This window comes from Acinonyx jubatus, chromosome B3, assembly GCF_027475565.1.
Source record: "Acinonyx jubatus isolate Ajub_Pintada_27869175 chromosome B3, VMU_Ajub_asm_v1.0, whole genome shotgun sequence".
Lineage (NCBI taxonomy): Eukaryota > Metazoa > Chordata > Mammalia > Carnivora > Felidae > Acinonyx > Acinonyx jubatus.
Window position 1 is genome coordinate 79,533,045 of NC_069386.1, and position 25,524 is coordinate 79,558,568.

The 25,524-nt window shown below is 34.6% G+C and overlaps 1 protein-coding gene across 10 annotated transcripts in view; it reads right to left on the reverse strand.

Moving 5' to 3' along the window:
- The window catches only part of HEATR5A (HEAT repeat containing 5A), a 120,116-nt gene that overhangs the window by 71,022 nt on the left and 23,570 nt on the right, over positions 1 to 25,524 (reverse strand). For 8 of the 10 annotated variants that reach the window (XM_027065543.2, XM_027065548.2, XM_027065547.2 and 5 more), the window contains 10 exons: positions 21,046 to 21,206; positions 19,637 to 19,892; positions 18,867 to 19,022; positions 17,018 to 17,268; positions 14,541 to 14,652; positions 10,243 to 10,395; positions 9,153 to 9,252; positions 5,797 to 5,906; positions 1,163 to 1,326; positions 896 to 1,071 (listed from right to left, as the gene is read on the reverse strand). In XM_027065543.2, coding sequence (XP_026921344.1) covers positions 896 to 1,071; positions 1,163 to 1,326; positions 5,797 to 5,906; positions 9,153 to 9,252; positions 10,243 to 10,395; positions 14,541 to 14,652; positions 17,018 to 17,268; positions 18,867 to 19,022; positions 19,637 to 19,892; positions 21,046 to 21,206 — 1,639 coding nt within the window. The remainder of the gene's footprint in view (positions 1 to 895; positions 1,072 to 1,162; positions 1,327 to 5,796; positions 5,907 to 9,152; positions 9,253 to 10,242; positions 10,396 to 14,540; positions 14,653 to 17,017; positions 17,269 to 18,866; positions 19,023 to 19,636; positions 19,893 to 21,045; positions 21,207 to 25,524) is intronic. The other 2 variants (XM_027065545.2, XM_053224339.1) reach the window with 2 other exon arrangements.

Below are 25,524 nucleotides of genomic sequence, written 5' to 3' on the forward strand. Positions count from 1 at the left end.
TCCAAGGTAAGAAAGCCTATGAGACCTAATCTAAGCAGAAAACCAGAGTTCTTTTTTGTAACAATAACTCATAAATCAAAAATTTTTTATTTTTTTTAAATAAAAAAAACCTTTTAAAGTTTATTTATTTATTTTTGAGAGAGAGAGAGCACACATGAACAGGGAAGGGGCAGAGAGAGTGAGAGGAAGAATCCAAAACAGGCTCCATGCAGATAGCACCATGCAGGGCTCAATCTCATGAACCATGTGATCATGAACCGAGCCAAAACCAAGAGTCAGACACTTAATCAAATGAGCCACCCAAGTGCCCCTAAATCAAAATTCTTGTATCAATGAGTTTTTTAATTTGTATTTTCATTTGTATTGTCGGTGAAGTATTATATCACAACAGAGCTTAGCAGTTTTCAGTTTAACTGAATTTAATTTATTGACTTAACACTTATTAGGTATTAGCCAGGTGAATCATTAAACAAGAGCCTTGATCTCACTTTTACTTGTCATCTGTAAGAAATCTTTTATAGTGGGGTGCCTGGGTGGCTCAGTGGTTAAATGTCAGACTCTTGATTTTGGCTCACGTCATGATCTCACAGTTCATGGTATTGAGCCCTGTGTCCCGCTCTGCTCTGGCAGCACAGAACCTGTATAGGATTCTCTCTCTCTCTCTCTCTCCTTCTCTCTCTGCCCCTCCCCTGGTCACGGGTACATGCACATGCATGACTCTCTTTCACAAACATTAAAAAAAATCTTTTATACTAATGAGAACTTCTGACAATATTTTTCTTACGCACCAGTTCTATTACATATTCACTGAACCAATTACCAACTCTTAAATATTATATTTCAGGGTAAGTGAACAATTTAATTCAGGATAAGTGAACTACTAAAGATGGTCTACCTTTGAGCTTCTCCCACATGAGCACATACAACTCCAAAGAGCTTGACTGCAGAGCTAATAACTGATAGTACTGGAGGTAGGGGCTTAGGCACTGAATCTCCCAATACATCTTTCTCATAAATAGCATAAGGGTCATACTCCAAACTTCCACAAGCAATACCATTACCAAGCAGGAGCTAAAAACAAACAAACAAAAATATATATATAAAATTAAAATGACTGCTCACAGAATGAATCTACCCAAGAGTCAATGGAAAATCACTATACCTGTTCTTCAATAAATCTATGGTCAGTTTCTTGTAGCAAAGGACTTAATATCACAAGATCATCCCTATGACAGAGGGGTGGAAGTAAAAATGCAGATGCTGCCACCTGTATATCAGAGGCAGTCAAGTCAGCAGCCAGCTCTTTGAGGATGGCACAAAGGTTTCCTGTTGAGTTAGAGAAATCAGCAATTAGAAATTTAGTAAAAGCAGTTAACCAATTAGAGTACAGGGTTAAAAAAAAAAAAAAAACAAGCAGAACTTTAATCTACACATCAGCCAACTTTAATCTATCATAGCCAAAGATGACGTATATCATCCTTGAAAAATGCCCTACAAACAAATGGCTCAACTATGTGTTACTGGTCACAAGGCTAAGAATACATACTGAAAAGACATCTCAAAGTATGTATGTATATACCTTGTGATGCTGTATAAATACTACCGTCATTTTAAATAAAGGGACATGAAGTACAAAAATAGAATTAAAAAAGTTGAATATAAAAGCAGATAAATTACACTTGTTTAAAAAAAAAACACACAGCCTAAAAAAATTTATGAACATTAGACACATCTTCATTATGGAAAATTTCAAACATATACAAAAGCAGACATAATAGTATTATGATACCCCTCCCCACCACTTCAGCATCTTGACCAGCTGGATCAATTTTGCTTCACCTATACCTCCATCTACTAATCTCACCACCTCTCATATTATTCTGAAGCAAATCGTAAAAGGATTTCATTTCATCTATAAATATTTCCTTGTGTATCACCGAAAGTTAAGGACATTTTAAACAATCCTATTATAATATCATAGTTTTTTTTTAATGTTTTAAAAACCACTAAACATCAAATATTCACTTAGTATTCAAATTTTCAACTGTCATAAATGCCTGTTTTTGTTTGCTTTTGTTTGAATCGAGGTCTAAGTAAAGCCTATATGTTTTAACTAATTGATATATCTTAAGTCTCATTCAATCTAAAGGTTGTCTCTCTACCTCCCCCCCCCATAATTTATTTGAAGAAATGAGGTTATTTGTTGTGAACAAGTTTCTACAGTCTGAGTTTTTGTGATTATGCCCCCCAGTGCAGCTTAATTTGTTCCTATATTGTCTGTATTGTTTTGTAAATTAATAATTTGGAACTTGAATCCAGAAAGGATTCATTTTATTTGTGTTTTGGGGGTCAACCTAGTTCACAGGTGGCATTGCAATCTTCTCTAAGACATGAGACAGTATATGGTTGTCTCTCTTATATGTATATTTTGATAAATTTGTCCATTATCACATTAACCTAATTACCATTTCAAACATATTTACAACTAAATAAATAGTTTCTCTATTTCTCACTTACGTTTTTAAAGATTTTTTTATTTTTAAGTAATCTCTACACCAAACATCAAAGTCAAACTTACAATCACGAGATCAAGAGTCACACACTCCATGGACTGAGCCAGCCAGGCCCCTCCATTTCTCATTTAAAGTGACAGCTCACCTAAAGGTCCCTAAACAAAGTACACTTAAGGATGATTCCATTTTCTTTTATATTTTTTTCAAAGTTTATTTTTATTTATTTTGAAGAGAGAGAGAGATAGACAGCACAAAGTTGGGGAGAGGGGCAGAGAGAGAGAGAGAGAGAGAGAGAGAGAGAGAGAGAGAGTGAGCGAGCATGCAAGAGAATCCCAAGCAGGCTCTGGGCTATCAGCACAGAGACAGATGTGGGGCTCGATCTCACAACCATGAGATCATTACCTGAGTAGAGATCAAGAGTCAGACTGAACCACCCAGGCACCCCAAGGATGATTCCATTTTAAAATGCGGATATGCTTTTTTAATAGACATACATCACTGACTTTGTGATGCTAATGAGGAGCAATATCTAGTGTAGAGAATATTAAAATACTTGAAAGGGGATTCATAACAATACTAAATAGGAAATAAAAACTAAGAACCCAATTTTTACTAGACAAGCCTCAGAAAACTAAGTCACTCTCGTGAGAAAAATCTGCATCTGCTGAACAACCACAAAGAAAAGTCATATAAATTCTTAAGTAAGTCCCATATAACAAAAACAATTTCCTACTATGTCTTGTAAACTTACCTTCTGACAACCCACTGTACCAAGTGATATCATTAGAACTTTAAGCTTCTGTTTTGTGGGGCGACCAGGTGGCTCAGTTGGTTAAGCAAATGCTCTTGATCTCAGCTCAGGTCACGATCTCGCAGTTCCTAGGAGCTCTACACTGGGCACTGTGCAGTCTGTTTGGGATTCTCTCTCTGCCCCTTTCTCTCTAAGCTCCTCCCTTGCTCATGCTCTGTCTCTCAAAATAAATAAAATCTTAACACAATAAACTTCTGTTTTGTTTCTTGCCATATTTTCTGAGATAATTAGAAATATACTTTAAAGACTACTACTTCCTTTTGTGTTAAATATTTAGAAATTACTATAGGTTATTATTGTATGATGAGCCATTATTTTAAGTGTCAATTGATATTTTAATGGTAAAGTTCTGATTGTTATGCTCCATGCACATTTATCTATTAAAAAGAGTACCATTAAAAAAAAAAGTCTTTAAGGAAAAAATTCTTAATTTTATTTCTATAGTTTTAAAGATAGAAAAAAGATAGCGAAGAAATGGCAAATTACTATTTTTGGTTGAAACAAAACTATTAATACCACCATATTTTCATTTTTCTATTAACTAATTTCTTAAGTCATGTTAGAAAAATAGATACACTTGAAACTGATAAAGAGGGTAAATTCAGATTCTATTTTTCAAAAAGTTTAGAGTAATTTCCAACTTTGTCTTCCTGTGAACACTCTGTAACTAATTTAAAATCTATACATGTGTATATCTGTTATTTCTTTAGGAATTCTGACTGCATTCTCAAACTCCAATTCTGAGAAAAAAAGCACAAGACTTTGTTCTTCTCTTTAAGTCCTTATAGGGCAGACTTATACTATCATCATTAGAAGATACACTGCAGATCTTAAATTGATATCTTGGTATTCATAGATATTTAATCAAGACTGAAAAATAAGTCAATTTCTGTCATCTGTAGTTTGAAACTAAACTCCAAAATATGGTAAAATTGATATGTCTAAAGGGAATTGCTTTTGCCAGAAGTTGACAACTATCTGGTATGGAACATAGAAATTATCCCTAGGGCTTTTATTAGATATCTAGGAGGTAAATACTTTTATGTAGTAAGAGATAGCACACAATGAGACAGACTTATCATTAAGCCTTGACTGTTAAGTTTTTTGTAGGTTACTTATAAACAGTATACAGCACAGCATGAAGCATATCTATAATCTTGATTCCATTATTTACTGCATATATGTTCTTGAGTTGTTTTTTTTATAAATTTGCTGTACCTTTATCTGTCTAATGAGGAAAATGTAACTAGCTCATTGTATTATGCTAAGATAAATGAAGTAAATAATATATACAATCTCTACCACAGTGTCTGCCCTACAGAAATGATTCTTTTGATACAGTCCTTGGGAAATGACAATGTACCCATCTTTTTCCAGTTCTTCTTATACTAAATGATTACTTTATCATCAAATATTTTGCTAGGTACATTTGTGAACCAGGAAGAGAGGCAGTGGGAACAATACCATTCACATAATAATAAAGGCCAAAACAGAAATTACAAGTTATAGGTTTGAACTAATGTGGTATATATTATACTGCATTTATTTGCAGAATAAGGATATAAGCCAATAAAAGTATTTTTACAGGAAACAGATTTGAAAGTCATAATCAATTTAATTATTAAGACTCTTAAAACAAGCATCTTGAGTATTTGGCAGTAGCAATATATTTTCTTAAAACTGTGCTTTAGATTTACAAGAAAGCTTTTAGGACTATTTTAAAATAGGGGCAAGTTTATTTTATGAATCATAGTATGCCAGTAATCTAAAGTTGTATTTGAACCCAATAAAGGCAAAACCTATACCATAAACATTATAAAATCAATCATATCTTGGTAGTTCAGTATTTTTGTAAATGTTTATTTATTTTTGAGAGAGAGCACAAGTGGGGCAGGGGCACAGAGAGAGGGAGACAGAGAATCTGTCTTCTACAAGTGGGCTCTGTGCGGACAGCAGAGAGCTGGATCTGGGGCTCAAACTTGGAAAGCACGAGTTCATGACCTAAGACAAAGTTGGATGCTTAACCACTGAGCCACCCAGGTGTCCCTTGGTAGTTGAGTATTAAACTTCTATCTGGGCAGAGTGAAGAATAGAATAGTGCAACATAATATGTACAGCAGAAAATCACTATAGAAGGAAACTAGGAATGGCCAAATGTCTAATAGACTTACATTATATATTCTGTACCAAAGACCAGAGTAGAATCAAGACCAATCTTTGTGACTCATTCTCTTCCACACAGTGGAACTAGGGTCTTTTTTTCCCAGAGGAGAAAAGAAAGTAAGACATTATTTACTATATAATGGTGAACACAATGGCTAAGATTGAACTCCCTAAACCTCCTAGAAGTAAGACACTAAATAAATGCCATATCATTCATTCATTCATTCATTCATTCATTCATTCATTCAGGTATTACTTTCCAGGCACTGTCCTGGCCACAAACAAAACATTTTGGTTTAAAGCACATACCTTCATAGGTTTCAGGAGGTAATAAAATCAATAATTCATAAAGCCTCTGTCTATAAACTAATGATGGTGTTTTCAAAGGACTTCCATATGCTTTTAGCACTGAAGAAAGCCTTAAAGTAAAAGAAAAAGTGTATTTTAAGTACATAAGTTATACAACATATAAACACCGAACAGGCTGACATATAAATGCAAAATAGCTACACATATTATTAGTAAACATGAGTGCTCCTTTTATGTTTCTTTTTTTCCTTTTTTTTTTTTTAAGTTTATTTATTTATTTTGAGAGAGAGAGCACACACAAGGGAGGGGGAGAGGGAGAGGGGGAGGGAGGGGGGAGAGAGGGAGAGAGGGAGGGGGGGGAGAGAGAGAGAGAGAGAGACAGACAGACAGAGAGAATTTCCAGCAGGCTCCAAGCCACCCAGTGCAGAGCCTGATGTGGGGTTTGAACTCATGAATTGTCAGATCATGACCTGAGTTGATACTAGGAGTCAGACACTTCACTGACTGAGCCACCCAATTGCCCCTTATTTAGCTTTAAATGGTAGTAATCTAATTAACACATGTGGGGACAGAATATAAATAAGTATTATAAAGAGAAAAATCCAGAAGAATCTAAAAATAAATGTTTAATACAGGAGAGTTTAGCAAGGTGGCTGGATATAATCTTAATTACATTTTTATATAATAGCAATAAAGAAATTATACATACTTACACTCTCCCACTACCACATACTTAATCGATAACTGCAATGAAAAATATAAAGTATCTGGGAATAAATTTTTAAAAAGACTATTTGTAAATTAGTGAAGTAGAGGAAATATACAGACCTAAGTACTTTCTCAATTTGTTTAAGAAAAATAACAAAAGGGGTTTGTATGTTTTAACTTAAGAGAGGAAGCAATCATTTATGCAACAAAAAAACTTATTATATTTTATCACCTAATAAAATACTATTTTAAAAAAATTCTTGGGGTGCCTGGTTGGCTTTAGAACATGTGACTGTTGATCTTGGGGTCTTGAGTTCAAGCCCCACGTTGGGTGTAGAGCTTGCTTACTTACTTACTTACTAAAACAAACAAGCAAAAAGACATATAAGACTTTCATAGAAAAAAATTATAATTTGTAGAGGACCTCAATAATAGGAAATGTGTTGGGGCACCTGGGTGGCGCAGTCGGTTGAGCGTCCGACTTCAGCCAGGTCACGATCTCACGGTCCGTGAGTTCGAGCCCCGCGTCAGGCTCTGGGCTGATGGCTCAGAGCCTGGAGCCTGTTTCCGATTCTGTGTCTCCCTCTCTCTCTGCCCCTCCCCCGTTCATGCTCTGTCTCTCTCTGTCCCAAAAATAAATAAACGTTGAAAAAAAAATAAAAATAAAAATAATAGGAAATGTGTTTGATTATTGTAAAAATACCAATTATTTTCAAATTTATCAATAGACTCAATGTAATTCCAATTAAATTTCAACAGCCTACCATCAGAAGTGTTAAGAAGGGTCAAATTATGCCTAAAGATGAATAAGGCCAACAAGCTTGCTTTAACAGATACTAAAATTTACTAGATAATGTGGTACTGGCCCAGAAAAGGGCAAACACACCAGTGGAACAAAACAGAGAACATGGAAACAGACCATGTATACAGGAATACAATACATGGCAGATGAATGGCAACTGCTGGAGCTAGTGTGGATTCTTTGGTAAAGAATGGGACCATTTGTTATCCATATTAAAAAGTAAAATGAAATTGGATCCCTACCTCACTCCAAACACAAAAATCAATTCCACATGGATTAAAGACTTAAATGAAATGTGAAAGACAAAACCTTAAATATTTTAGAAATATAAGAAAGTAATTTTATAAATCTGAAGATTTTTTAAACCAAAAGACAGAAAGTACTAACCAAAAAGTAAAAGACTGATAAATCTGACAGTTAATGTCTGTTCATCAAAAAACTATTTTACCTAAAAATAAAAGACATGCATGAATACGGATTTCCTAGAAGGGGACATACTAAGGAATAATAAATATATAAAATGACAAATAATTAGGAACCAGATATAGAAATTAAAATCATAATGAGATACCAACTTATATCTACTGGAAAGCTAGAAATGATGTCTGAGTAAATGTTAGTGAAGAACTGGAGCAAAGGATACTCGCATATACTATTGGCATAAATATACAAGAATTCTGGAAAATATGTAATTTGGATATTTCACTGACAGAATTAGGATAAGTTATATACTCACACAATTAAATATTATATAACAATCAAAATGAATGAACAAACTTACTCATAGACGAAGTTGAGAAACATGATGAGTAAAAAAAGTTAAGTCTCAGAAACAGTATACTATATGCCTGATCAAAACCAAGCAAAACTAAACTAAACACTGTTTAGGGAAGCATATATATATGTGATATACTTTCTGAAAATGCAAAGGAATGACAACTATAAAATTCAGGACAGTGATTACCTCTAAAGTAAAGAGTAAAGAATGGTGTTAGAAAGGAAGTCACAGATAACTTCAATGGTATTGCTAATGTTCCAGTTTAAGGGTAGCTAACACTGGCCCATCATCTGTTTTTGTAAATTAAGTTTTACTGGAACACAGCCACATTCACTCATTTATAGATTATCTATGACAGCTTTTGAGCTACAACAGGGTTGAGTAGATGCAACAGAGACTGTATGGCCTGCAAAGCCTATAATGTTTATAATCTGGCCCTTCACAGCAAACATTTGCTAATCCTTCCTCAGGTTGTGTTAGATTCACAGTGTTCATTTTATTATTATGCTTTGTAAGCCAGACCTTAAATGTATTTTTGTGTAATACACTAAATTTTATATCATTAAATACTTTCTGGAAAAACTTTCTTTAAACTATACATTATATTAATTTGGAAATTACAAGTGCTCTTGACATATATTGGATTTTCTTTATGTTTTCTTATATGTTTAAGTCGAATGTATGAAAAATAAAAACAACAAAAAACTAAAACTGTTAACAAGCATCTGGTTCTTATGAACACAGAATAGCACTAACAAACCAATAAAATGCATACCTGAAAAGGTTAACAGGCTTAATATTTAATTTCTTGGTTAAATCTTACTGTTTGGAAGATACAATATCCACCAAGTAACTTTCCTTCCCTTTTAATATGTATTTTTCTTTCAAGATCCTAGCCTAAAAAAAAAAAATCACGTAACTAAATGTTTGCCTTCCACTGCAAAAGGAAAATCATTCACCAACCATACAAACTTGGCCTTATTAATGTACTAAACAGCTATTAACACAATCCCACAGTAACTGACTGCTATTAAACAATTTTATCATATCTAAATAGCAGATCCTTACTGAGTTAGCAAATCCACAGCACAAGGAAGTGGTGGAAGAAGACGCTGAATTACTTCCCCAGTAAGGAGATCACCACAGTGGGAAACAAAACTCTTGACAGCTGAAAAACAGAACAGATTTTTATTTGGCAGAGTGTAATGAACCATGAAAAAAGCATTCAATTATGGTACAGTATTCTGAATTTTTATTAGAGGAATAAAGAAATGTGCTAAAAACAAAAAATTCTTGAAGCTCTAGTACAAAGAGGAAGCTAGGGTCTTTTACCTCTAATCAAGCTGGAAAAAAAACCCAAAAAACAAAAAAACCCAAAAGCCAAAAAACAAAAAACAAACAAACAAACAAAACAGTTCCTAGAATCACTGAAGGAGACCAAAAACCAAGTTAACAAAATGCTGCTTTCCTGGGGTTTACTCAGCTTCTGAGCTAAATTAGCTTAGAACCTCAAGTTTGCCAGTTCTACACTAATTATGCAAAACTATGATGACATTTGAGTCAACAGTGCTGGGTTCTAATAGGTGTTAACTGAAACACAAGTTTTCAGAAGGAGTTACTTCATGTAGAATAAAATGAATATTTTAAAGTTAGACTGAGTTTCAAGATGAATTTCAAAACGGTCTTCATTTTTTAAGGGTAAAAATGCCATGAATAAACAAACAAAACCAAAATCAATGTTTCCATGTCTTTCCAGAAATACTTTCTTCCTTAGTTCAAATATTCATGGTAGATGCTATTTTTAAATGGTTCATATACTACGGGAGGATACAACTTTCATATACAAAAAAATTAAATGGAAACTGTACTTAATTAAATCCAATCCTAGTATTTCTAAAAAGAGGAATGAATGCCTACTAAAGACAAAGCAATCTTGACAGTTCTCAGTTGGATTACATCTAAGAAAACATGCATTATCCTAAGGATCGGAGCCCTAACTTTGGTTTATCGTACATTTGTTATAATCACTAACTAATTATATACAATTACAAAAATATCCTAAGTAGATATTTCCACCATTAAAGATCTAAACACATGAAAAGTTAAAGAGTGGGAAAAAGCCAAAGGAAAGCGAGAAAGCAAACCAAACTTGACCTACCACAGAGCGCACCAGCTCGTCCTTCCAAGGTTACCTGCCATGTAAATGAATCTCCTCGGCTCTTTTCTGTTTCTAGATCTTTAGGAGACACTGGAAAGACACACTTCCACAACAGCAGAACTCGAGCAAGGTGATGACTGACAACTGCAGGACCTGTAATTTATTTAACTTGTCACTTATAAAAAAACCCAAAGCGTTAATCTTTAAATTCAATTAATAAGCAGGAACTTCTCTCTTCAAATACACGTATTTTAAATTTTTTTTTTCAACGTTTATTTATTTTTGGGACAGAGAGAGACAGAGCATGAACGGGGGAGGGGCAGAGAGAGAGGGAGACACAGAATCGGAAACAGGCTCCAGGCTCTGAGCCATCAGCCCAGAGCCTGACGCGGGGCTCGAACTCACGGACCGCGAGATCGTGACCTGGCTGAAGTCGGACGCTCAACCGACTGCGCCACCCAGGCGCCCCAAATACACGTATTTTAATCCACTACTGCAATTTGCCCCTTTTCTTAACTTCTGTTTCCAATAAATGTGCTATCTAAAATGTGTTTCTAATAAATGTGCTATAGAATTGCTATCTAAAGTACTGGGATTACAGAGAGAAGAAACAAGGAACAGTAGAGTATGGGCTCTATGGTCAGCTCTTTTACTAGTGCTGTGACCTGTAGATTTGGTTTTTTAACTATGAAATGAAGGTAGCACTACCTACATTACTTGTCTCCGAGGGTTTGTCAGATCTAAATGATAGCGCACACTTCACAGTGCTTTGAAGAACTGTACTGTATCGTGTAAATCCAAGGTACTACTGTTTGGGTAACAAATAACAGTGTATACTGAGAGTAATGCTAATTTTTGAAAGCAACTTGTTCCAGGCCAAAAATCAGATGTGATATATCTGATAGGACTTAAAAAAAAAAAAAAACAAAAAAAAACTTCAGGTCAGTAACATTTATGAAATGAGAGATCATAAATAAACTCAGTCATGAAAGGCAATGTACAATGATATCATCTTACTTGATAGCGTCAAATTAAGAAAAAAGAAAAACTAGTTAGTACAAAAAAACAAACTCACAGCTTTTCTCCCAAAGTCATTTTCTTTAAAATTACAAGTTATCTTAAAGTATCTTATAAGTTTTCCTTTTTTATTATTCCCATGTTGTGCACTGTATGTTTTTCCTCTGTAGTAAGGCAACATAACCTAGAACTAGTAACAGTGGCCTCTAGAAAACCACCAGGTTAATACCCTGGTCCATCCAACTTACTAGCTGTGTAAACTTGGGTAAGTTAACCTTTTTGTGCCTCAATTTCCTCATCTATAAATGGAGTAATAATTGCATTTATTTCACTGGACCCTTTCCGAGGCTTATATGAGCTTATATATCAAATAGTGTTTCACTCATGATAACCATTTATATGATGTTTGACATTAAGCAATTATCATTCAAAATTTGCATATGAAGAGATGAGCTAAAGGCAAAATGACAGGGCAACTGCAAGCCAATCTTTTTTTATGCTTTTGATTTAGAGTAGATTAAAATAGAATTAATTTCTTCATTTTTCTTCTGACCTTTTTGGGAAGAAGCCATATGCTAACTTCTACAGCGTAATTCAAAACAAGCATAATTCTTTACTCTTTGCTCATTGCTTTCTTTGATGAAGTACTACTAAAAAAAACCCCAAGCATTGTAATAAAAAAGGAAATCAGAATAAGGCCATTAAGAGTAAGTTAACCATAAGGTTTGTGTGTGTGAATACATGTATATGCACACACACACATTCTACATATACTAGGCTGTGAGAAAAGAGGAAATTCTGAAGGGAAAATTTAGTCAGATACAAAAAAAAAAGTGTAGCGTCACTGAAAATACCCACAGTTGACAAGTTTCATATATATTTGTCATTACATCCTTAAGATATCTCACTAATTCAGTAGTGAACAGTGCCTCTTTCCTACAATGTCGTTTCAGAGACATATATGAATTAACTTAATAAAAATGAGTACATAGTAATTACAAAGAGAATACATAAACAAGAGTAAGTTTATTCACACCAAGAATAATGTACCTAGCAAAAACTACACACTTTATCATTCACAGATCTATAAGCCATGTAGATGTCTACAGGTGAATCCAAGTTATTTCAGGTGGTATCAGATAAAGTGGGAAGTGTAACAAAAAAGTTTTAAAAATGCTGTAGTTTACATCTGAGGAACCGATTTGAATGTGGTCTATTTGAGTTTATATTAGTTCAGAATAGTGAATATATTTACAGTGATGGAAATTGTTAATGGTAAAGGAAATGCTGAAAATGTAAAAAAGGTGTTAAAACTTCAAGGCAAAAATTAATGAAGCACTCAGATGGTCTACATACCATTTCCCACAAAAAAGAATCAACACTCCTTGGAAAATGACTGGTTGCAAGCCTGGAGCAGAAAATGTAATGTAAAAGCTGGGACATCTTGTTATGCCAAAAGTAAACATGTTATCAAAGAATACCAGGTTCATGTCAAAAGGATACATGAACCAGCTTGAAGGGGCTTTCACTGACAATTTGAGGATCAAAAGGAATAATGACTGCAATGGACTGAAACACATATATAAAAATCTATGAGTTCATAATGATACTTAAGAGTAAAAACCTCACTGACACTTTGACAGCTGCTAGGTTATTAGCAATATATTCTAAAAATTGATAATAAAGGTAAATAATAATACATAAAACAAGAGATTAAAGCCCAAGAAAACACAGTAATTAACAATATCAATTTAAAATTTTAATCCTTTTTTGTATGTTGACTATGATTATGCAGTAAAATATGATATACTAATAATCTCTTTAAAAGAGAAGGGATTTCTTGTAGTCGTCTTCCAATGGAATTACTTTGTTCTGAAAAGTTTTGTTCATTGAAATATTGCACTTATTAAGTAGTTTATTTTCTCCTTTAATTAACCAAAATCATCAATATGGCAAGCAAGAAACACCCAGTAAAAAGCAAATAAAAGTTTGACCACATTATCCCCATCACATGGTGAAATGATGACCTATGCCAGGGGCCTAATTTTCTGTAATGGGTTAGACAGTAAATATTTTTGGCTTTGCAAACCACATAGTCTCTGGCAATAACTTAATTCAGCTACTGTAGTGCTTAAAGGCCACAGATAATATATACGATAATGGTTGCGCTCTAATAAAACTTTATGTACACTGAAAACTGACTTTCATGTTAATTCTCATGATCACAAAATATTTTTTTTAACCATTAAAAATGTAAAAACTCTTCTTAGCTCGCAGGCTGTATAAAACACAAGGCAAGTCAAATTTGGCCCATAGGCTGAACCCTGATACAGTCCAATAAATCTCTTTAATCATCAAGAACATTATTTAAAATGGTTCTTCAATTATGATTGCTTATTTTAATTTAATTTAATTTAAATTAAATTAAATTAAAGTAAAATTTTTTTAGGGAGTATTCCTTTTTTTTTTTTTAAGTTTATTCATTTATTTTGAGAGACAGAAAAAGAGAGAAAGAATCCCAAACAAGCTCCGTGCTGAGAGCTTAGAGCCTGAAACATGGCCCAAACTCATGAATCCATGAGATGATGACCAGACCTGAAACCAAGAGTCAGATACAACCGAATGAACTATCCAGGTACTCTAATTTAAGCTCCTTTTAGATCATATTACTTCAGAGATGTCAAAATGATTTATTGGTTAAATCCAGCCAGTTTTATATCTTGGCAACAAATGATATTATAAAAGAGAGATTTAAAATGCAACTTTAATAAAGTAATAAAATTGATTTTCAAAGTTATAGGATGCAAATACAAAAGTCATGACCATACTTGCTGATTTTTAATAAATATAATGAACCCTATCCCCTTCAATTATCTTATTAGTGTTACCAATTCTCAAAACAATTACAGAATTGGATTTACAGGCTATGGTATGGTCTCTTGCCAACCCTTACATTGTGGAAATTTTTTTCCCCTGAAGATGGATGTGAATGATTTTTGGAAAATTCAGAGTCATTCAGAGTTAAGCCTGAACTGACTTATCCTAACAAGGCTCATAAATTGGTCTTGAAGAGAATTTCAAATAAGGAGATCTGAAAACATTTTGAGGAATGGAATAAATATATGGCTTCCGAAGGTGACTGCCAGAAGAAAAATGTTTGTGTAGATACTTAAATTCTGGCATATATTAAAAATTAGTCTCCTCAAATCATACAATACTTTACATTCAGAAAACACAGAGTACTTCATAATTATGTAAACCTTCCACAAGACTGTCATTACCTAATGTCATCAGAGCAGCAATCAACAACCATCCAGCCTGTGTGCGCTGGGCTGAAAGACGACTGTTTTGAGCAGCTGAACACAGCAAATCCTCTGCTAATGTCATAATAATCTATTTACATGGAGAAGGATAAGGGGAAAAAAAAGCATATCAATTTATAGGTTAATGACAAATGACAGCAACTAACAATCTCTTGAAAAATTAACCCTTACATGACAAATGAAAGTGAAAAAGTACTGTCAATCATGTAGACTATACCACAGGACAACATCATAGAGAAAACTATAAAAACTGTTAAGTTTTAAGGTTAAATACTGGCATATTAGGTTGTATACAGCAACCCTATAATTCTTTGTAGAGCACATATGATGACATTGTATAACTGTTCAAGTTAAGGTATATAGAATTTGAGTTAATTTTAGTTTTAAGCAATTACCTTAAATCTGTAATTACCAGAAAAAGTTTCATCATAGGCATTGTCTTTTTATTTTTTTTTTTCAACGTTTATTTATTTTTGGGACAGAAAGAGACAGAGCATGAACAGGGGAGGGGCAGAGAGAGAGGGAGACACAGAATCGGAAACAGGCTCCAGGCTCTGAGCCATCAGCCCAGAGCCCGACGCGGGGCTCGAACTCACGGACCGTGAGATCGTGACCTGGCTGAAGTCGGACGCCTAACCGACTGCGCCACCCAGGCGCCCCAGGCATCTGTCTTTTTAAAAATTTGCATACTATTTTGATATCTGAGTGGCTGAAAATCTTTCCAGAGGCAATATACTACAGAGGTTAAAAGTATTCAAAATAGTCTCGCATTGAAGTGAGTTTCACAGTAGAGTGGGATTCATAAAAATGTTTTATTTTAAAAGTCTATGAAATTGGCAGTATTGTAAAACAAAGGAGGAAAACCCAGATATTTCATATTTATGGATAATGCATACATTTATAGTACAAAGGCCAATGTTGAGGCATCTATTATCTGAGAAAACATCTCTGTTACCAAACACCTCTAGAAAAGCAGCAAGTATTATGAGCTGGCATATAAATTTTATAAACAGGAAGGGTAGTATATTTTAAAACTAACCAAAAGAATAAAAATATAAATAAAGCAAACCAATCAACTTACTACTACCTTAGGACTACTTGCAGCCTATATAACCAATGGGTAACACTCAATAAGAACAAGAATGAACCAATCCTTTCTGCCTAAACTAGTAAAATCTGAGGATATTAAATTTAATTAAATACATGCAATGGCAATTCTTTGCTTAGTAAGATACATATGTTAGTTTCAAATATAACTAAAATAATAAAAGAATGAATTTAAATGAATATCACCTCCCAAAGTTGTCAATCACCATACTCAAATGGTACTGGCAATCCTCAAAATAGTTTTAGAACCTCTGAAGTAACGGTATGTTCTTTTGTAAAGCCTAAACGGCAAATATAATACTAATAATGACATAAGAGTGACAGTGAGAAAGCAAGGAACAATGGTGATTTATTTCTAAAAAAATACTTATATGTGTGTAAGGCCTAGATTAAAAAGGCTTTCACTGTCAAACAACATTCTCTGATAACTTATAATTCCTAGTTATTCAAACCACTGTTACTGTTTTTTATTTTGATGCACACGAGGCCCTTAAGTTACCTTCTGTATTCTATTAAAATGAACACAGTAGTCTTTGATGACTTCCTTGTTCTCTGGCATGACAAGATATTTGAGGTTTATATTGTGCATTTCCTACCCCGGATCTGGAACAAGCCGTTCCTTCATGTAGCCCAGATTCCTTTTTGCTAAAATGGGTTTTGAGCCATAATCTGAGCACTGGGGGTTTTCCTTGCTACCAGGTTGTCAATGCTTTTAGGTCCTGTCACTGGACAGAGTGAGGATTTAAGTATTTTTGAAAAGAAAAAAATTATCAGGGAACAGTAATATTTTCCATTCAAATTTAACACAGGGGGCTTTTACTTCCTTGATTTTACAGCTGCAACTCTCTTTTTTTAAATATGGAAAATCTTGATTCCTAAGAACATTAACTATTTTCAAAATACTACTAATTTTAAAATACTATTACCAATAATACTATAACCTACAAAATTACTTTAAAAAGTTTAAGATTTGTCCTTTACAATGCGATTTTATTTTATTATATTTTTTACATGCAATTTTAAATGCACTTCTATGGCAGAGCTAAATATATAGCAAAACAAAGCCTTCAGGAACAAATTCTGTTACTAAAGGAAGTTATTTCCAATAAAAAGCACAGAAAGCACTCCTGTTTAAGAGTGGGTAAAATATTTTTTATTATCCCTTCATTTTTCACAGCAATTATTCGATAATATTTAAAAATTAAGTAAGTTAGCTGACTGGTCAGAAATTTGTCCTACATGGCTTTGACTGGGTGATACACAAGACGATGATGTTTTTAGCAAAAACTGGCAACGTCATTATCATATGTGGAGAATGAAACCATTACCTTGCCCTTTCCATGAGGAATTCCTAAAGGACAATGTTTCACTGCTCCCAACAAAGCTGCCACAGCAAAACTAAAGCCAGTCACTGCTTCAGGTGAAGACTTAAGTACAGTAAGCCGTTCCAGGCAACGGTCTAAAAGAGGTGTTAGGTAAGAAGGTAATGCCACAGCAATGCAGTGTAAACACCAAGCTGCCGCTAGTCGAACAGAAATGCTAGGATGCACAATAACTGAAATGACACTGTCAAGAATGCCTGGAAGGACAGGAAAAAAAGACTTAGCTCTACAGATAAACTCACTTAGCCAAAAAAAGTCAAAAGAATAAGCAGCCACATGGATATAAAATATATTATCTTTATCAAAAGTCAAACCAGAATAGAAAAAAGACAACATAGTTATAATTTTTATTTGTAAGAATTACTTCTACTAATATGTCTCATGAAAACTGGTTTAAATTAAAACACAAAAGAAAAATTTTATTTCCTAAATAAGCCAATGTTCTGCTTTTTGATCTTGAGATCACTATTCATTTGGTACTTGGAATAAAAAGTATCAATAAATAACAAAAACACCTTGAAAAGAAATGTCACATTATGCTCCATCCTCCTCTTTTTAAAAAATCTCTTTTGGCACATTTATCTACATAATTAGTACACTTCCTATATGCCATATCACTCTTACCTGAGAATAAAATGTTAAATAAAACAGGCTTTGCTAGGTCCTCAGTAGTCTACTAACCAATTATGAAGACAGTGGAGTACCACTACTGTTAAGAATAAAAGTCTGTATTTGCTGTAATTCAACATACAACTTCACTGAAACATGTAACAATTCACGTTGACTACTACTTCAATAATATGGGATAAGAGCTTACAAACTAAACATAATGTAAACTTCAGTCAGCAGGAAAAACATGTCACAGTCAAAGGACAAAAGCCATCCAAAGTGAGTTTTAAAAATGATTAAATAAAAGACCACATATTCTTATGATTTCATTTATATGAAATGTCCAGAATAGGCAAATCTATAGAGATAGGAAGTAGATTAGTGATTATCAGGGGCTGGGGGAAGGGAAATGGGGAGGGACTGCTAATGGGTATAGGACTTCTTAGCGTGATGAAAACATTCAGAAATTAGTGGTGATAGTTATACAACTCTGTGAATATACCAAAACCACTGAATTGGATACTTCAAAAGGGTGAACTTTTTGGTATGTGAATTATCTCTCAAAGTGATTAATTTTCTTAAAAAAATTTTTTTTGGTGTTTTTATTCATTTTTGAGAGACAGAACACTAGTGGGGTTGAGGGCAGAAAAAGAGGGAGACACAGAATCTGAAGCAGGCTCCAGGCTCTCAGCTGTCAGCACAGAGCCCAATGCGGGGCTCAAATTTATGAACCACAAGATCATGACCTGAGCTGAAGTCGGACACTTAACCGACTGAGCCACCCAGGTGCCCCTCAAAGTGATTAGTTTTCCAAGAGAGTAAGAAAATGGAGACTGCTTGAAAGGAACTTTGAGGAAGTGAATTACTTGTATCATACAAGTTTTCACTGTAGATGAGAGACAAGAATTGAGGTTTGCTTCTTTTTTCCATGTTATCTTAAATATCTCCAGAAAGGGAAACTAAGGGGGTGACTTAGAGAAAAACCTTTAATTATAAAAGAAAAAGCTGAAGTATATACTTATTTTTTTAAATTTTGATTATATACACTTCATAAAACATCTCTAACAAATCTATAATGGAATCTATAATAAATGAGCTATATGAGGGAGACTCTCTTCCCTGGAAAAAAGTTGTCTAGAGTAAAAGTAAACACAAGGTATACAGATGAGTCACAAACAACACGTACCTGAACTTGAATCTTGCAGCAAAGGTGCAGCTGTGGTGCCAAGACTGTATGTGAGATTTCCAAGTTCTTGTAGAGCACACACCAGCATATGCTGGCTGGCTGTTATATCTGTGGAGCCAAGCCGGGTCTCCACATTACTGTCACTCATCACAGCATCTGACAGAAGCAGAAGAACTAACTATGCATCAATGTTTTATTAAAATATATTGTAGGGGGTGGGTGTTAGGAGCACAAAATATAAAGGTAAAAATTAATACTTCCACTCTTCATATATGAAACCCTTAAGGCAGTTAACTGAAATACTAAAATGGGGACATGCATTAATTGAGAAAGAAATGAACCAATATAACCAATTTAGTTCAAGCAACCTGACCATCAGCCCTTAATTACTCTTACAGCAAGTCACACTGAAAGGGAGAATTCATGGAAAACTAAAAAATATTCCAATTTTATTGGTATACGAGATAAACAGAGTGGACTTAAAATAGTACAGGAACTGACATGGATTGTTTCAAAACACTTTTATCAACTTCTAGGGGAAGACTATGAATTCTGAGGAACTATTATCACCAGCCTTTAAGACTTAACATATATATGACAGGTCTTACCAAGTGAGATAATTTATGTCTCATCTATGTATTGACAACTTTGCCCTAAAACAAATGACCTCTATTACAAAAGTGTTTTTTGTATTAATGTAGCCAGTCTACTTTTCTGAAAGGACAATTCCTTTAGAGCTGTTAAAACAGAATGTTGTAGTAGATCCATACCCATAACTTTCTTTAACTTCCAGATAGCCTGGCAAATATCCTTGGCAGCAGCAATTTGAGCTTTTTCTCCAAGAAGGCCTCCTATAGTAGCTCGGAGGATAAATGAAACACAACGGCGACCGCAGACAGCATCAGTCTGAGTTTGGGTGGCTTTAGGGTGCGACTGTGACACAAGACTTAGAATATGGGAAAGAAAGGCAGCAAAATTTTTCTCTAGCCATGTTCCTCCTAGTGTTGAAACAAATACCACATAAGCCTAAAAAAGAAAAGAGTTTTATCTTCAAAATGAAATAATTTCAATTCTATATTAATATTTTCTCTTCTACTAAACATACATAAGTTATTGTTTCTTTTTACTCTTTCCACATTTTTTGTTTGTTTATTAAGCCAAATATGAAGTACACAGTCTTTCAACTGGGATTTCATTTATGCTGCATTTTTATTTGGTCAGACTGTGCAAAGTTGCAGGATAGTGAGCAGAGCCAGCCAATACGCAGGATGTGCCTCTGGCTACTCTGAACAAATTCAAGCTCTTTAAGATTCTGAACAAGAAAAGCCAAATCAAACATGAACACATTGTAAGAATTAAATATATTCCAACACCCTAACTCTAAGGGAATTTAAACCCAGAAATGTGAAAGGAAACTTTACAGTGATGAATCACTGCTCTTTACTTGCATAAATGTTAATGGCTGGTCTTACTCCAGAGATACAAAGACAGTAGATTTCTTATGTAATCTGTTCTTTTAGAAATACTCAGTTTACAATTATACTGGGATACCTTACATTCTCAAGAACTCTAACATCTGTATACAGTATAAAACAATGAGAACATACGTGAATTAACAACATTCACTTTGAACCATAAGGGCATTTAGAAAACAAGATAATTCAGAGACCTCTGTGTTGTTTTATTCTAAGATACTTTTCCTAGGTTTAACTTAGATTACATGCTATGATTTTTACTTAGGAATTGAAACCACATAAAATGGAAATACAATATTACCCATACTGAGTGATACATACCTAACGTATACCTTATATCTGAAATGTAAAAGCACACAAAAGCACAATGGAAAACATGTTAAACTACACGACACATGAAAGCATAAGGCCTAGAAACAAACAAATGTTGTTTGTATTTCAAAGGAAATAAAAATTTCTATTAGGAACTAAAGACACATTGTGAGTAATAGCCTATTTCATTGGCTTTTAGGTAACTACGGTTCTCTTACTTGTAATGTAGCTTTTAAAGAGTGTTGTAGCCTTACCATGTCTATTTTATAAATATGAGAGCATAAGTGATGACCCTGCACAGTATCATTTATGCCTGGAATATGCAGATACTAATATCCTCATTAGAGAGGCCAGTGAGCATTACACATAGATAACTGATATGTGACTCTAACCTGAGTAACTCCAACTCGAACATCCCTACTGACTGAACTGGTTCCTTTCAGCATATCTCCACTGGCTCGAAGAAATCCTGAACTCCCACGGAGAAACCCTGTTCCTAGTAATTCCAGAACTTCCTCCAGAGATACTCTGCGCATGCTTTGACGTGAGGCTGCTATAACAAAGAACAAAACATGTGATTCGTACTTTACAGACTAAAATTTTAATGCATGACCCTGATTTGTATGATCTTGGTTAACATGTTAACTGTAACAAAAATAAACTAAAAATCCAAACAAAATGCAGAACTGACAGGACATTACATGCGTTAACACACAAAGTTATACAAGAGTTCAGAGGTCAAATCCTAACAGATTCTGAAGTATCATGTCAATGACATCTTAAACACTAAGCCACTTTGAGATTATGCCCTACTACCCTCTTTTCCACAAAGAAGTTAAAAGGCTAACCATCCTCTAAAATAAAAAACACAAACTCCCCTCATTTTCCAAAAATTCTTTTGAAATATTACATGTTAAATGTTACATGTTAACCAACATGTCCTATTTTTTAAAAATTTTCAACTGCAGGCACAACTTTTTTATCCTCAGTCTGTAGAGAAATCAAAGCTAAATATTACTAATTTGCTCAGTTGGTCCTTAGGCTACAATAATTAAGAGATTAATTAAGGCAGAATATTTACTTTCAAGTTTGTCTGCAGTTTGACATAGGTGAATTTCTACCTGTGAATATCTAGGGAATAAGAGCTCTCAGAAAAGAAAAAAAAAAAAAAAAGAACCCATTTTCTCCCTTTCATTCTTCTGAGTAATGATGGTCATGAGCTCTGACACCATTATTGGCTCAAGTCATACACAGTGGGGAAATAAACTTCCATTAATCAAAGTTATGAACAAAAAATCTACTCCTTAGGCTAAGGAGGAAGTAACTATCTGAAACAAATGAAAATCTATATTGGCATTTGGGAGAAAAACATTAGTGAACAGTATAAAATCCGTGTCCTCATGGATTATAAATCCTAGGAAGGAAAGAATAAGGAACATAATAAATGACCAGATATATAGTATACTGGGCAGTAATTAAAGCCATGCAAAAAAATAGAGCAGCTCAGGAACACTGGGGGGAAGTGTTTGTGTTTTGGTTTTTGTTTGTTTTATTTATTTTGAGAAAGAGGAGAGAGGGAGAGAGGGAGAGAGGGAGGGAGAGGGAGAGAGAGAGAGAGAGAGAGAGAGAGAGAGAGAGAGAGAGAACGAACGAACATGTGGGAGAGGGAGAGAAAAGAATCCCAAGCTGGCTCTGCACTGTCAGCACAAAGCCCAATGTAGGACTTGAACAAACATGAGATCATAACCTGAGCCAAAATCAAGAGTCGGTCACTTAAATGACTGAGCCACCCAGGTGCCCCAAATGCTTGTGAGTTTTAAATAGGGTAGTCAAGGGATGCCTGGCTGGCTCAGTCAGTTAGGCGTCTGACTTCATTTCAGGTCATGATCTCACAGTCTGTGAGTTCAAGTCCTGCCTCGGGCTCTGTGCTGACAGCACAGAGCCTGGAGCCTGCTTCAGATTCTGTGTCTCCCTCTCTCTCTGCCCCTCCCCTGCTCATGCTCTGTCTCAAAAATAAATAACAACATTTAAAAAAACTTTTAAAAATAAATAGGGTAGTCAAGGTAGGATTCATTGGAAAGGTGACATCTAAACATTGTTTGAGAACAGTGAGGGAATCAGGTATGCAGATATATGGAGAAAAAGTGTTCTAGGCAGAGCAAATAGGTAGGGCAAAAAGGCCTTTCAGAAGGATATGATGCCCAATGGGTTCAAGTAGAGTTATATGAACAGAGCAGTGGAGGAATCTAATATGAGACAGGCCAGAGTACAAGGATGGGGAGAGAGAAGACATTGATCCTTGTAGATCATTATTATAAGGATGTGAGTGAAGTGAGTGGGTCTAATGATGGACCTTAAGCAGAGCAGTGATATAATCTGTCACTTTGCTTCTGTGCTGAGACAAGAAAACCCACTAGAAGCAACTCAGTAATGCAAGCAAGAGACGATGGTGGCTTAGATCAAAGTGGTTGCAGAAGAGTGAAGTTGGATATACATACATATGTATTTTTAAGTTTTTATTTCAAAACTTTTCAAAAGTATGTTATAAAAAAAAGCTGCAAGAATTGCAAGATAAACTCCCGTGTCCCCTTCACCTAGAGTTACCATATTTTCCTTATCACTTTGTCATTCTTGAAGAAAACATTTATAGAACAGCACTCAATCTGAGTTTGTCTAGTATTTCCTCAGAATTTTTGGCAGGAGAACCACGTTAAGTAATGCCATAATCCTTTTCAATGTATAACATTAAAATGCACTGTTAGTCTGTCCCTACATTGGTGTTATGATCTTTGAACACATGAATGAGGTTTGTCTGCCAGGTCTGTCCACTGTAAAATATCAACTTTCCTTTCGTAATTACTATGCAACCTGTGTGGTGATCCTTTAAGACAGTATAAATATGCTATAACCCATCAAACTTTCATCCAACTAGGTACAGAGGATTCCTACCTGCATAAATTATTACTATAATGACTGCAAAAGGTCATTATCTAACAATCATTCCTTCAATATTTATTAGTTAGCATTTACTATAGAAAAGAACTTTCTCTTTTATTTATTCTCAGTAGGCACTCATAGATTTCTTTTTTATTTAATAGGTTATAATATATTTTTGTCATTATTAATTTTGCTTAACAGTCCTGGATGTCACCAGTGGGTCTGTCTTCAAGGAGCTGGCCAGTGGAAGCACCTTATTTTTCTGGCACAACAATAAGTTCCAAGTTCATCTTCAGAGGTGTCAGCCTCATCATTAGCCAATCCTAAAGGTGTCTCAATTCTGGGTACATTTGAAGACTGTCTGGTAGAAAAGCTATTGAGTATGAGAGATAAGGGTCAAGGGTGACTTTCCAAATTTTTATTTGAACCTCTGGAAGGAAGGATAGAATTGGCATCAACTGAGATTAGCAAGCCTGTAAGTGGAACAGGTATGTATATTTTCTAGGGGAGGTGAGATCAGGCATTCACTTTAGGGCAAGTTCACTTGAAACATCAAATAAACTTCCAAAGAGATGTCAAAGGGGCAGCTAGATATGAGAGTTGGGTGCCCAGGCTAAAGATACAAATCCAAGAATCCCTGAAAAATGGTATTTAAGCCACGAAACTGGGTAAGATCACCAAGAGGATGCACATACATACACTGCAGAAGACCAAGTACTAGGTAAGGGGCTTCTTCTGTAAAAAGATAAGGAATCATCAAAGATGGAACAGGAATTTCTAGTGGAGAAGAAGGAAAACCAAGAGAGAATGAAGTCCCATAGGCAAGTGAAAAAAAGAGGAGGAAAAGGATCTGCCAAGTTAAATACTGCTGAAAGGTCAAGTGAGACAACTGAGAACTGCCCACTGATGTTGGCATGGCGGAGTATCAGAATATAAGCTCAAAATAGGCACTTTTGATTTGTTTTGTTCAATGACATAACCCATGTACTCAGAAAAGATACTGGCCAAGTATAAACACTCAACAAATATTTACTGAATGAATGAATGAACATGGAGGTCTTTGGTGACCTTAACAAAAAAAAGCAGTTTTGAAGGAGTGAATGAGGAGAATCCTAACTGAAGCAGTTTGAAAAATATGGCAGGAGAGAAACTAAAGACAGTATCAAGAACTCTTCGGAGGAACTTTGCTGCAAAAGGAAGAGAAATGGACCTCCAGCTCACTGGGAAATGAGACAGAAAAGGATTATTTTTTTTTAAGGATGGGAGAAACAAAATCATGTTTCTGTAGGTAATAATCCAATAGAGAGAGAAAAGCTGATATAAGAGATGAGAGACTTTCTAGGGCAATGTCCTTGAGCAGGTAAGAGAATGATAGAGTAAAACCTTGGATTGCAAGTAACTTGTTCAGCAAGTGTTCTGCAAGACAAGCAAATATTTCTAACAAATTTTAACTTGATAAAATGAGTGATGTCTTGCAATATGAGTAGTACATGATGCTAAATATCACGTGATCACAACTGAGTCAATGTTTCTTGAAATTTGCTTTGATATACAAGTGCTTTGGATTACAAGCATGCTTCCAGAATCAATTATGCTTACAAATGAAGGTTTTACAATATTAAATTAGATATTAAAAGATCACATCAATTCCTACAACTCGTTCCAATGATAGGAAAATGTCACACTCAATCCCTGCTTTTTAAATGCCTTGGAGTAACATACCACTTGTTTGAATGAAGCCTGTTAGTTTTACTAGGAAAATCATTTCAGTTCTCTACTTTATAACCTTTGTGTATTATGGTTGAGTATATAAACCTCCAATGCATTGGTTTTCTAAATTATTCAGCACTATGTTGCTATTAGTCCCCACCTTTAAAAACTCTATTATGATACCTACATCACTTCTTAGTGGTACGAAAATAACTCGATTATTT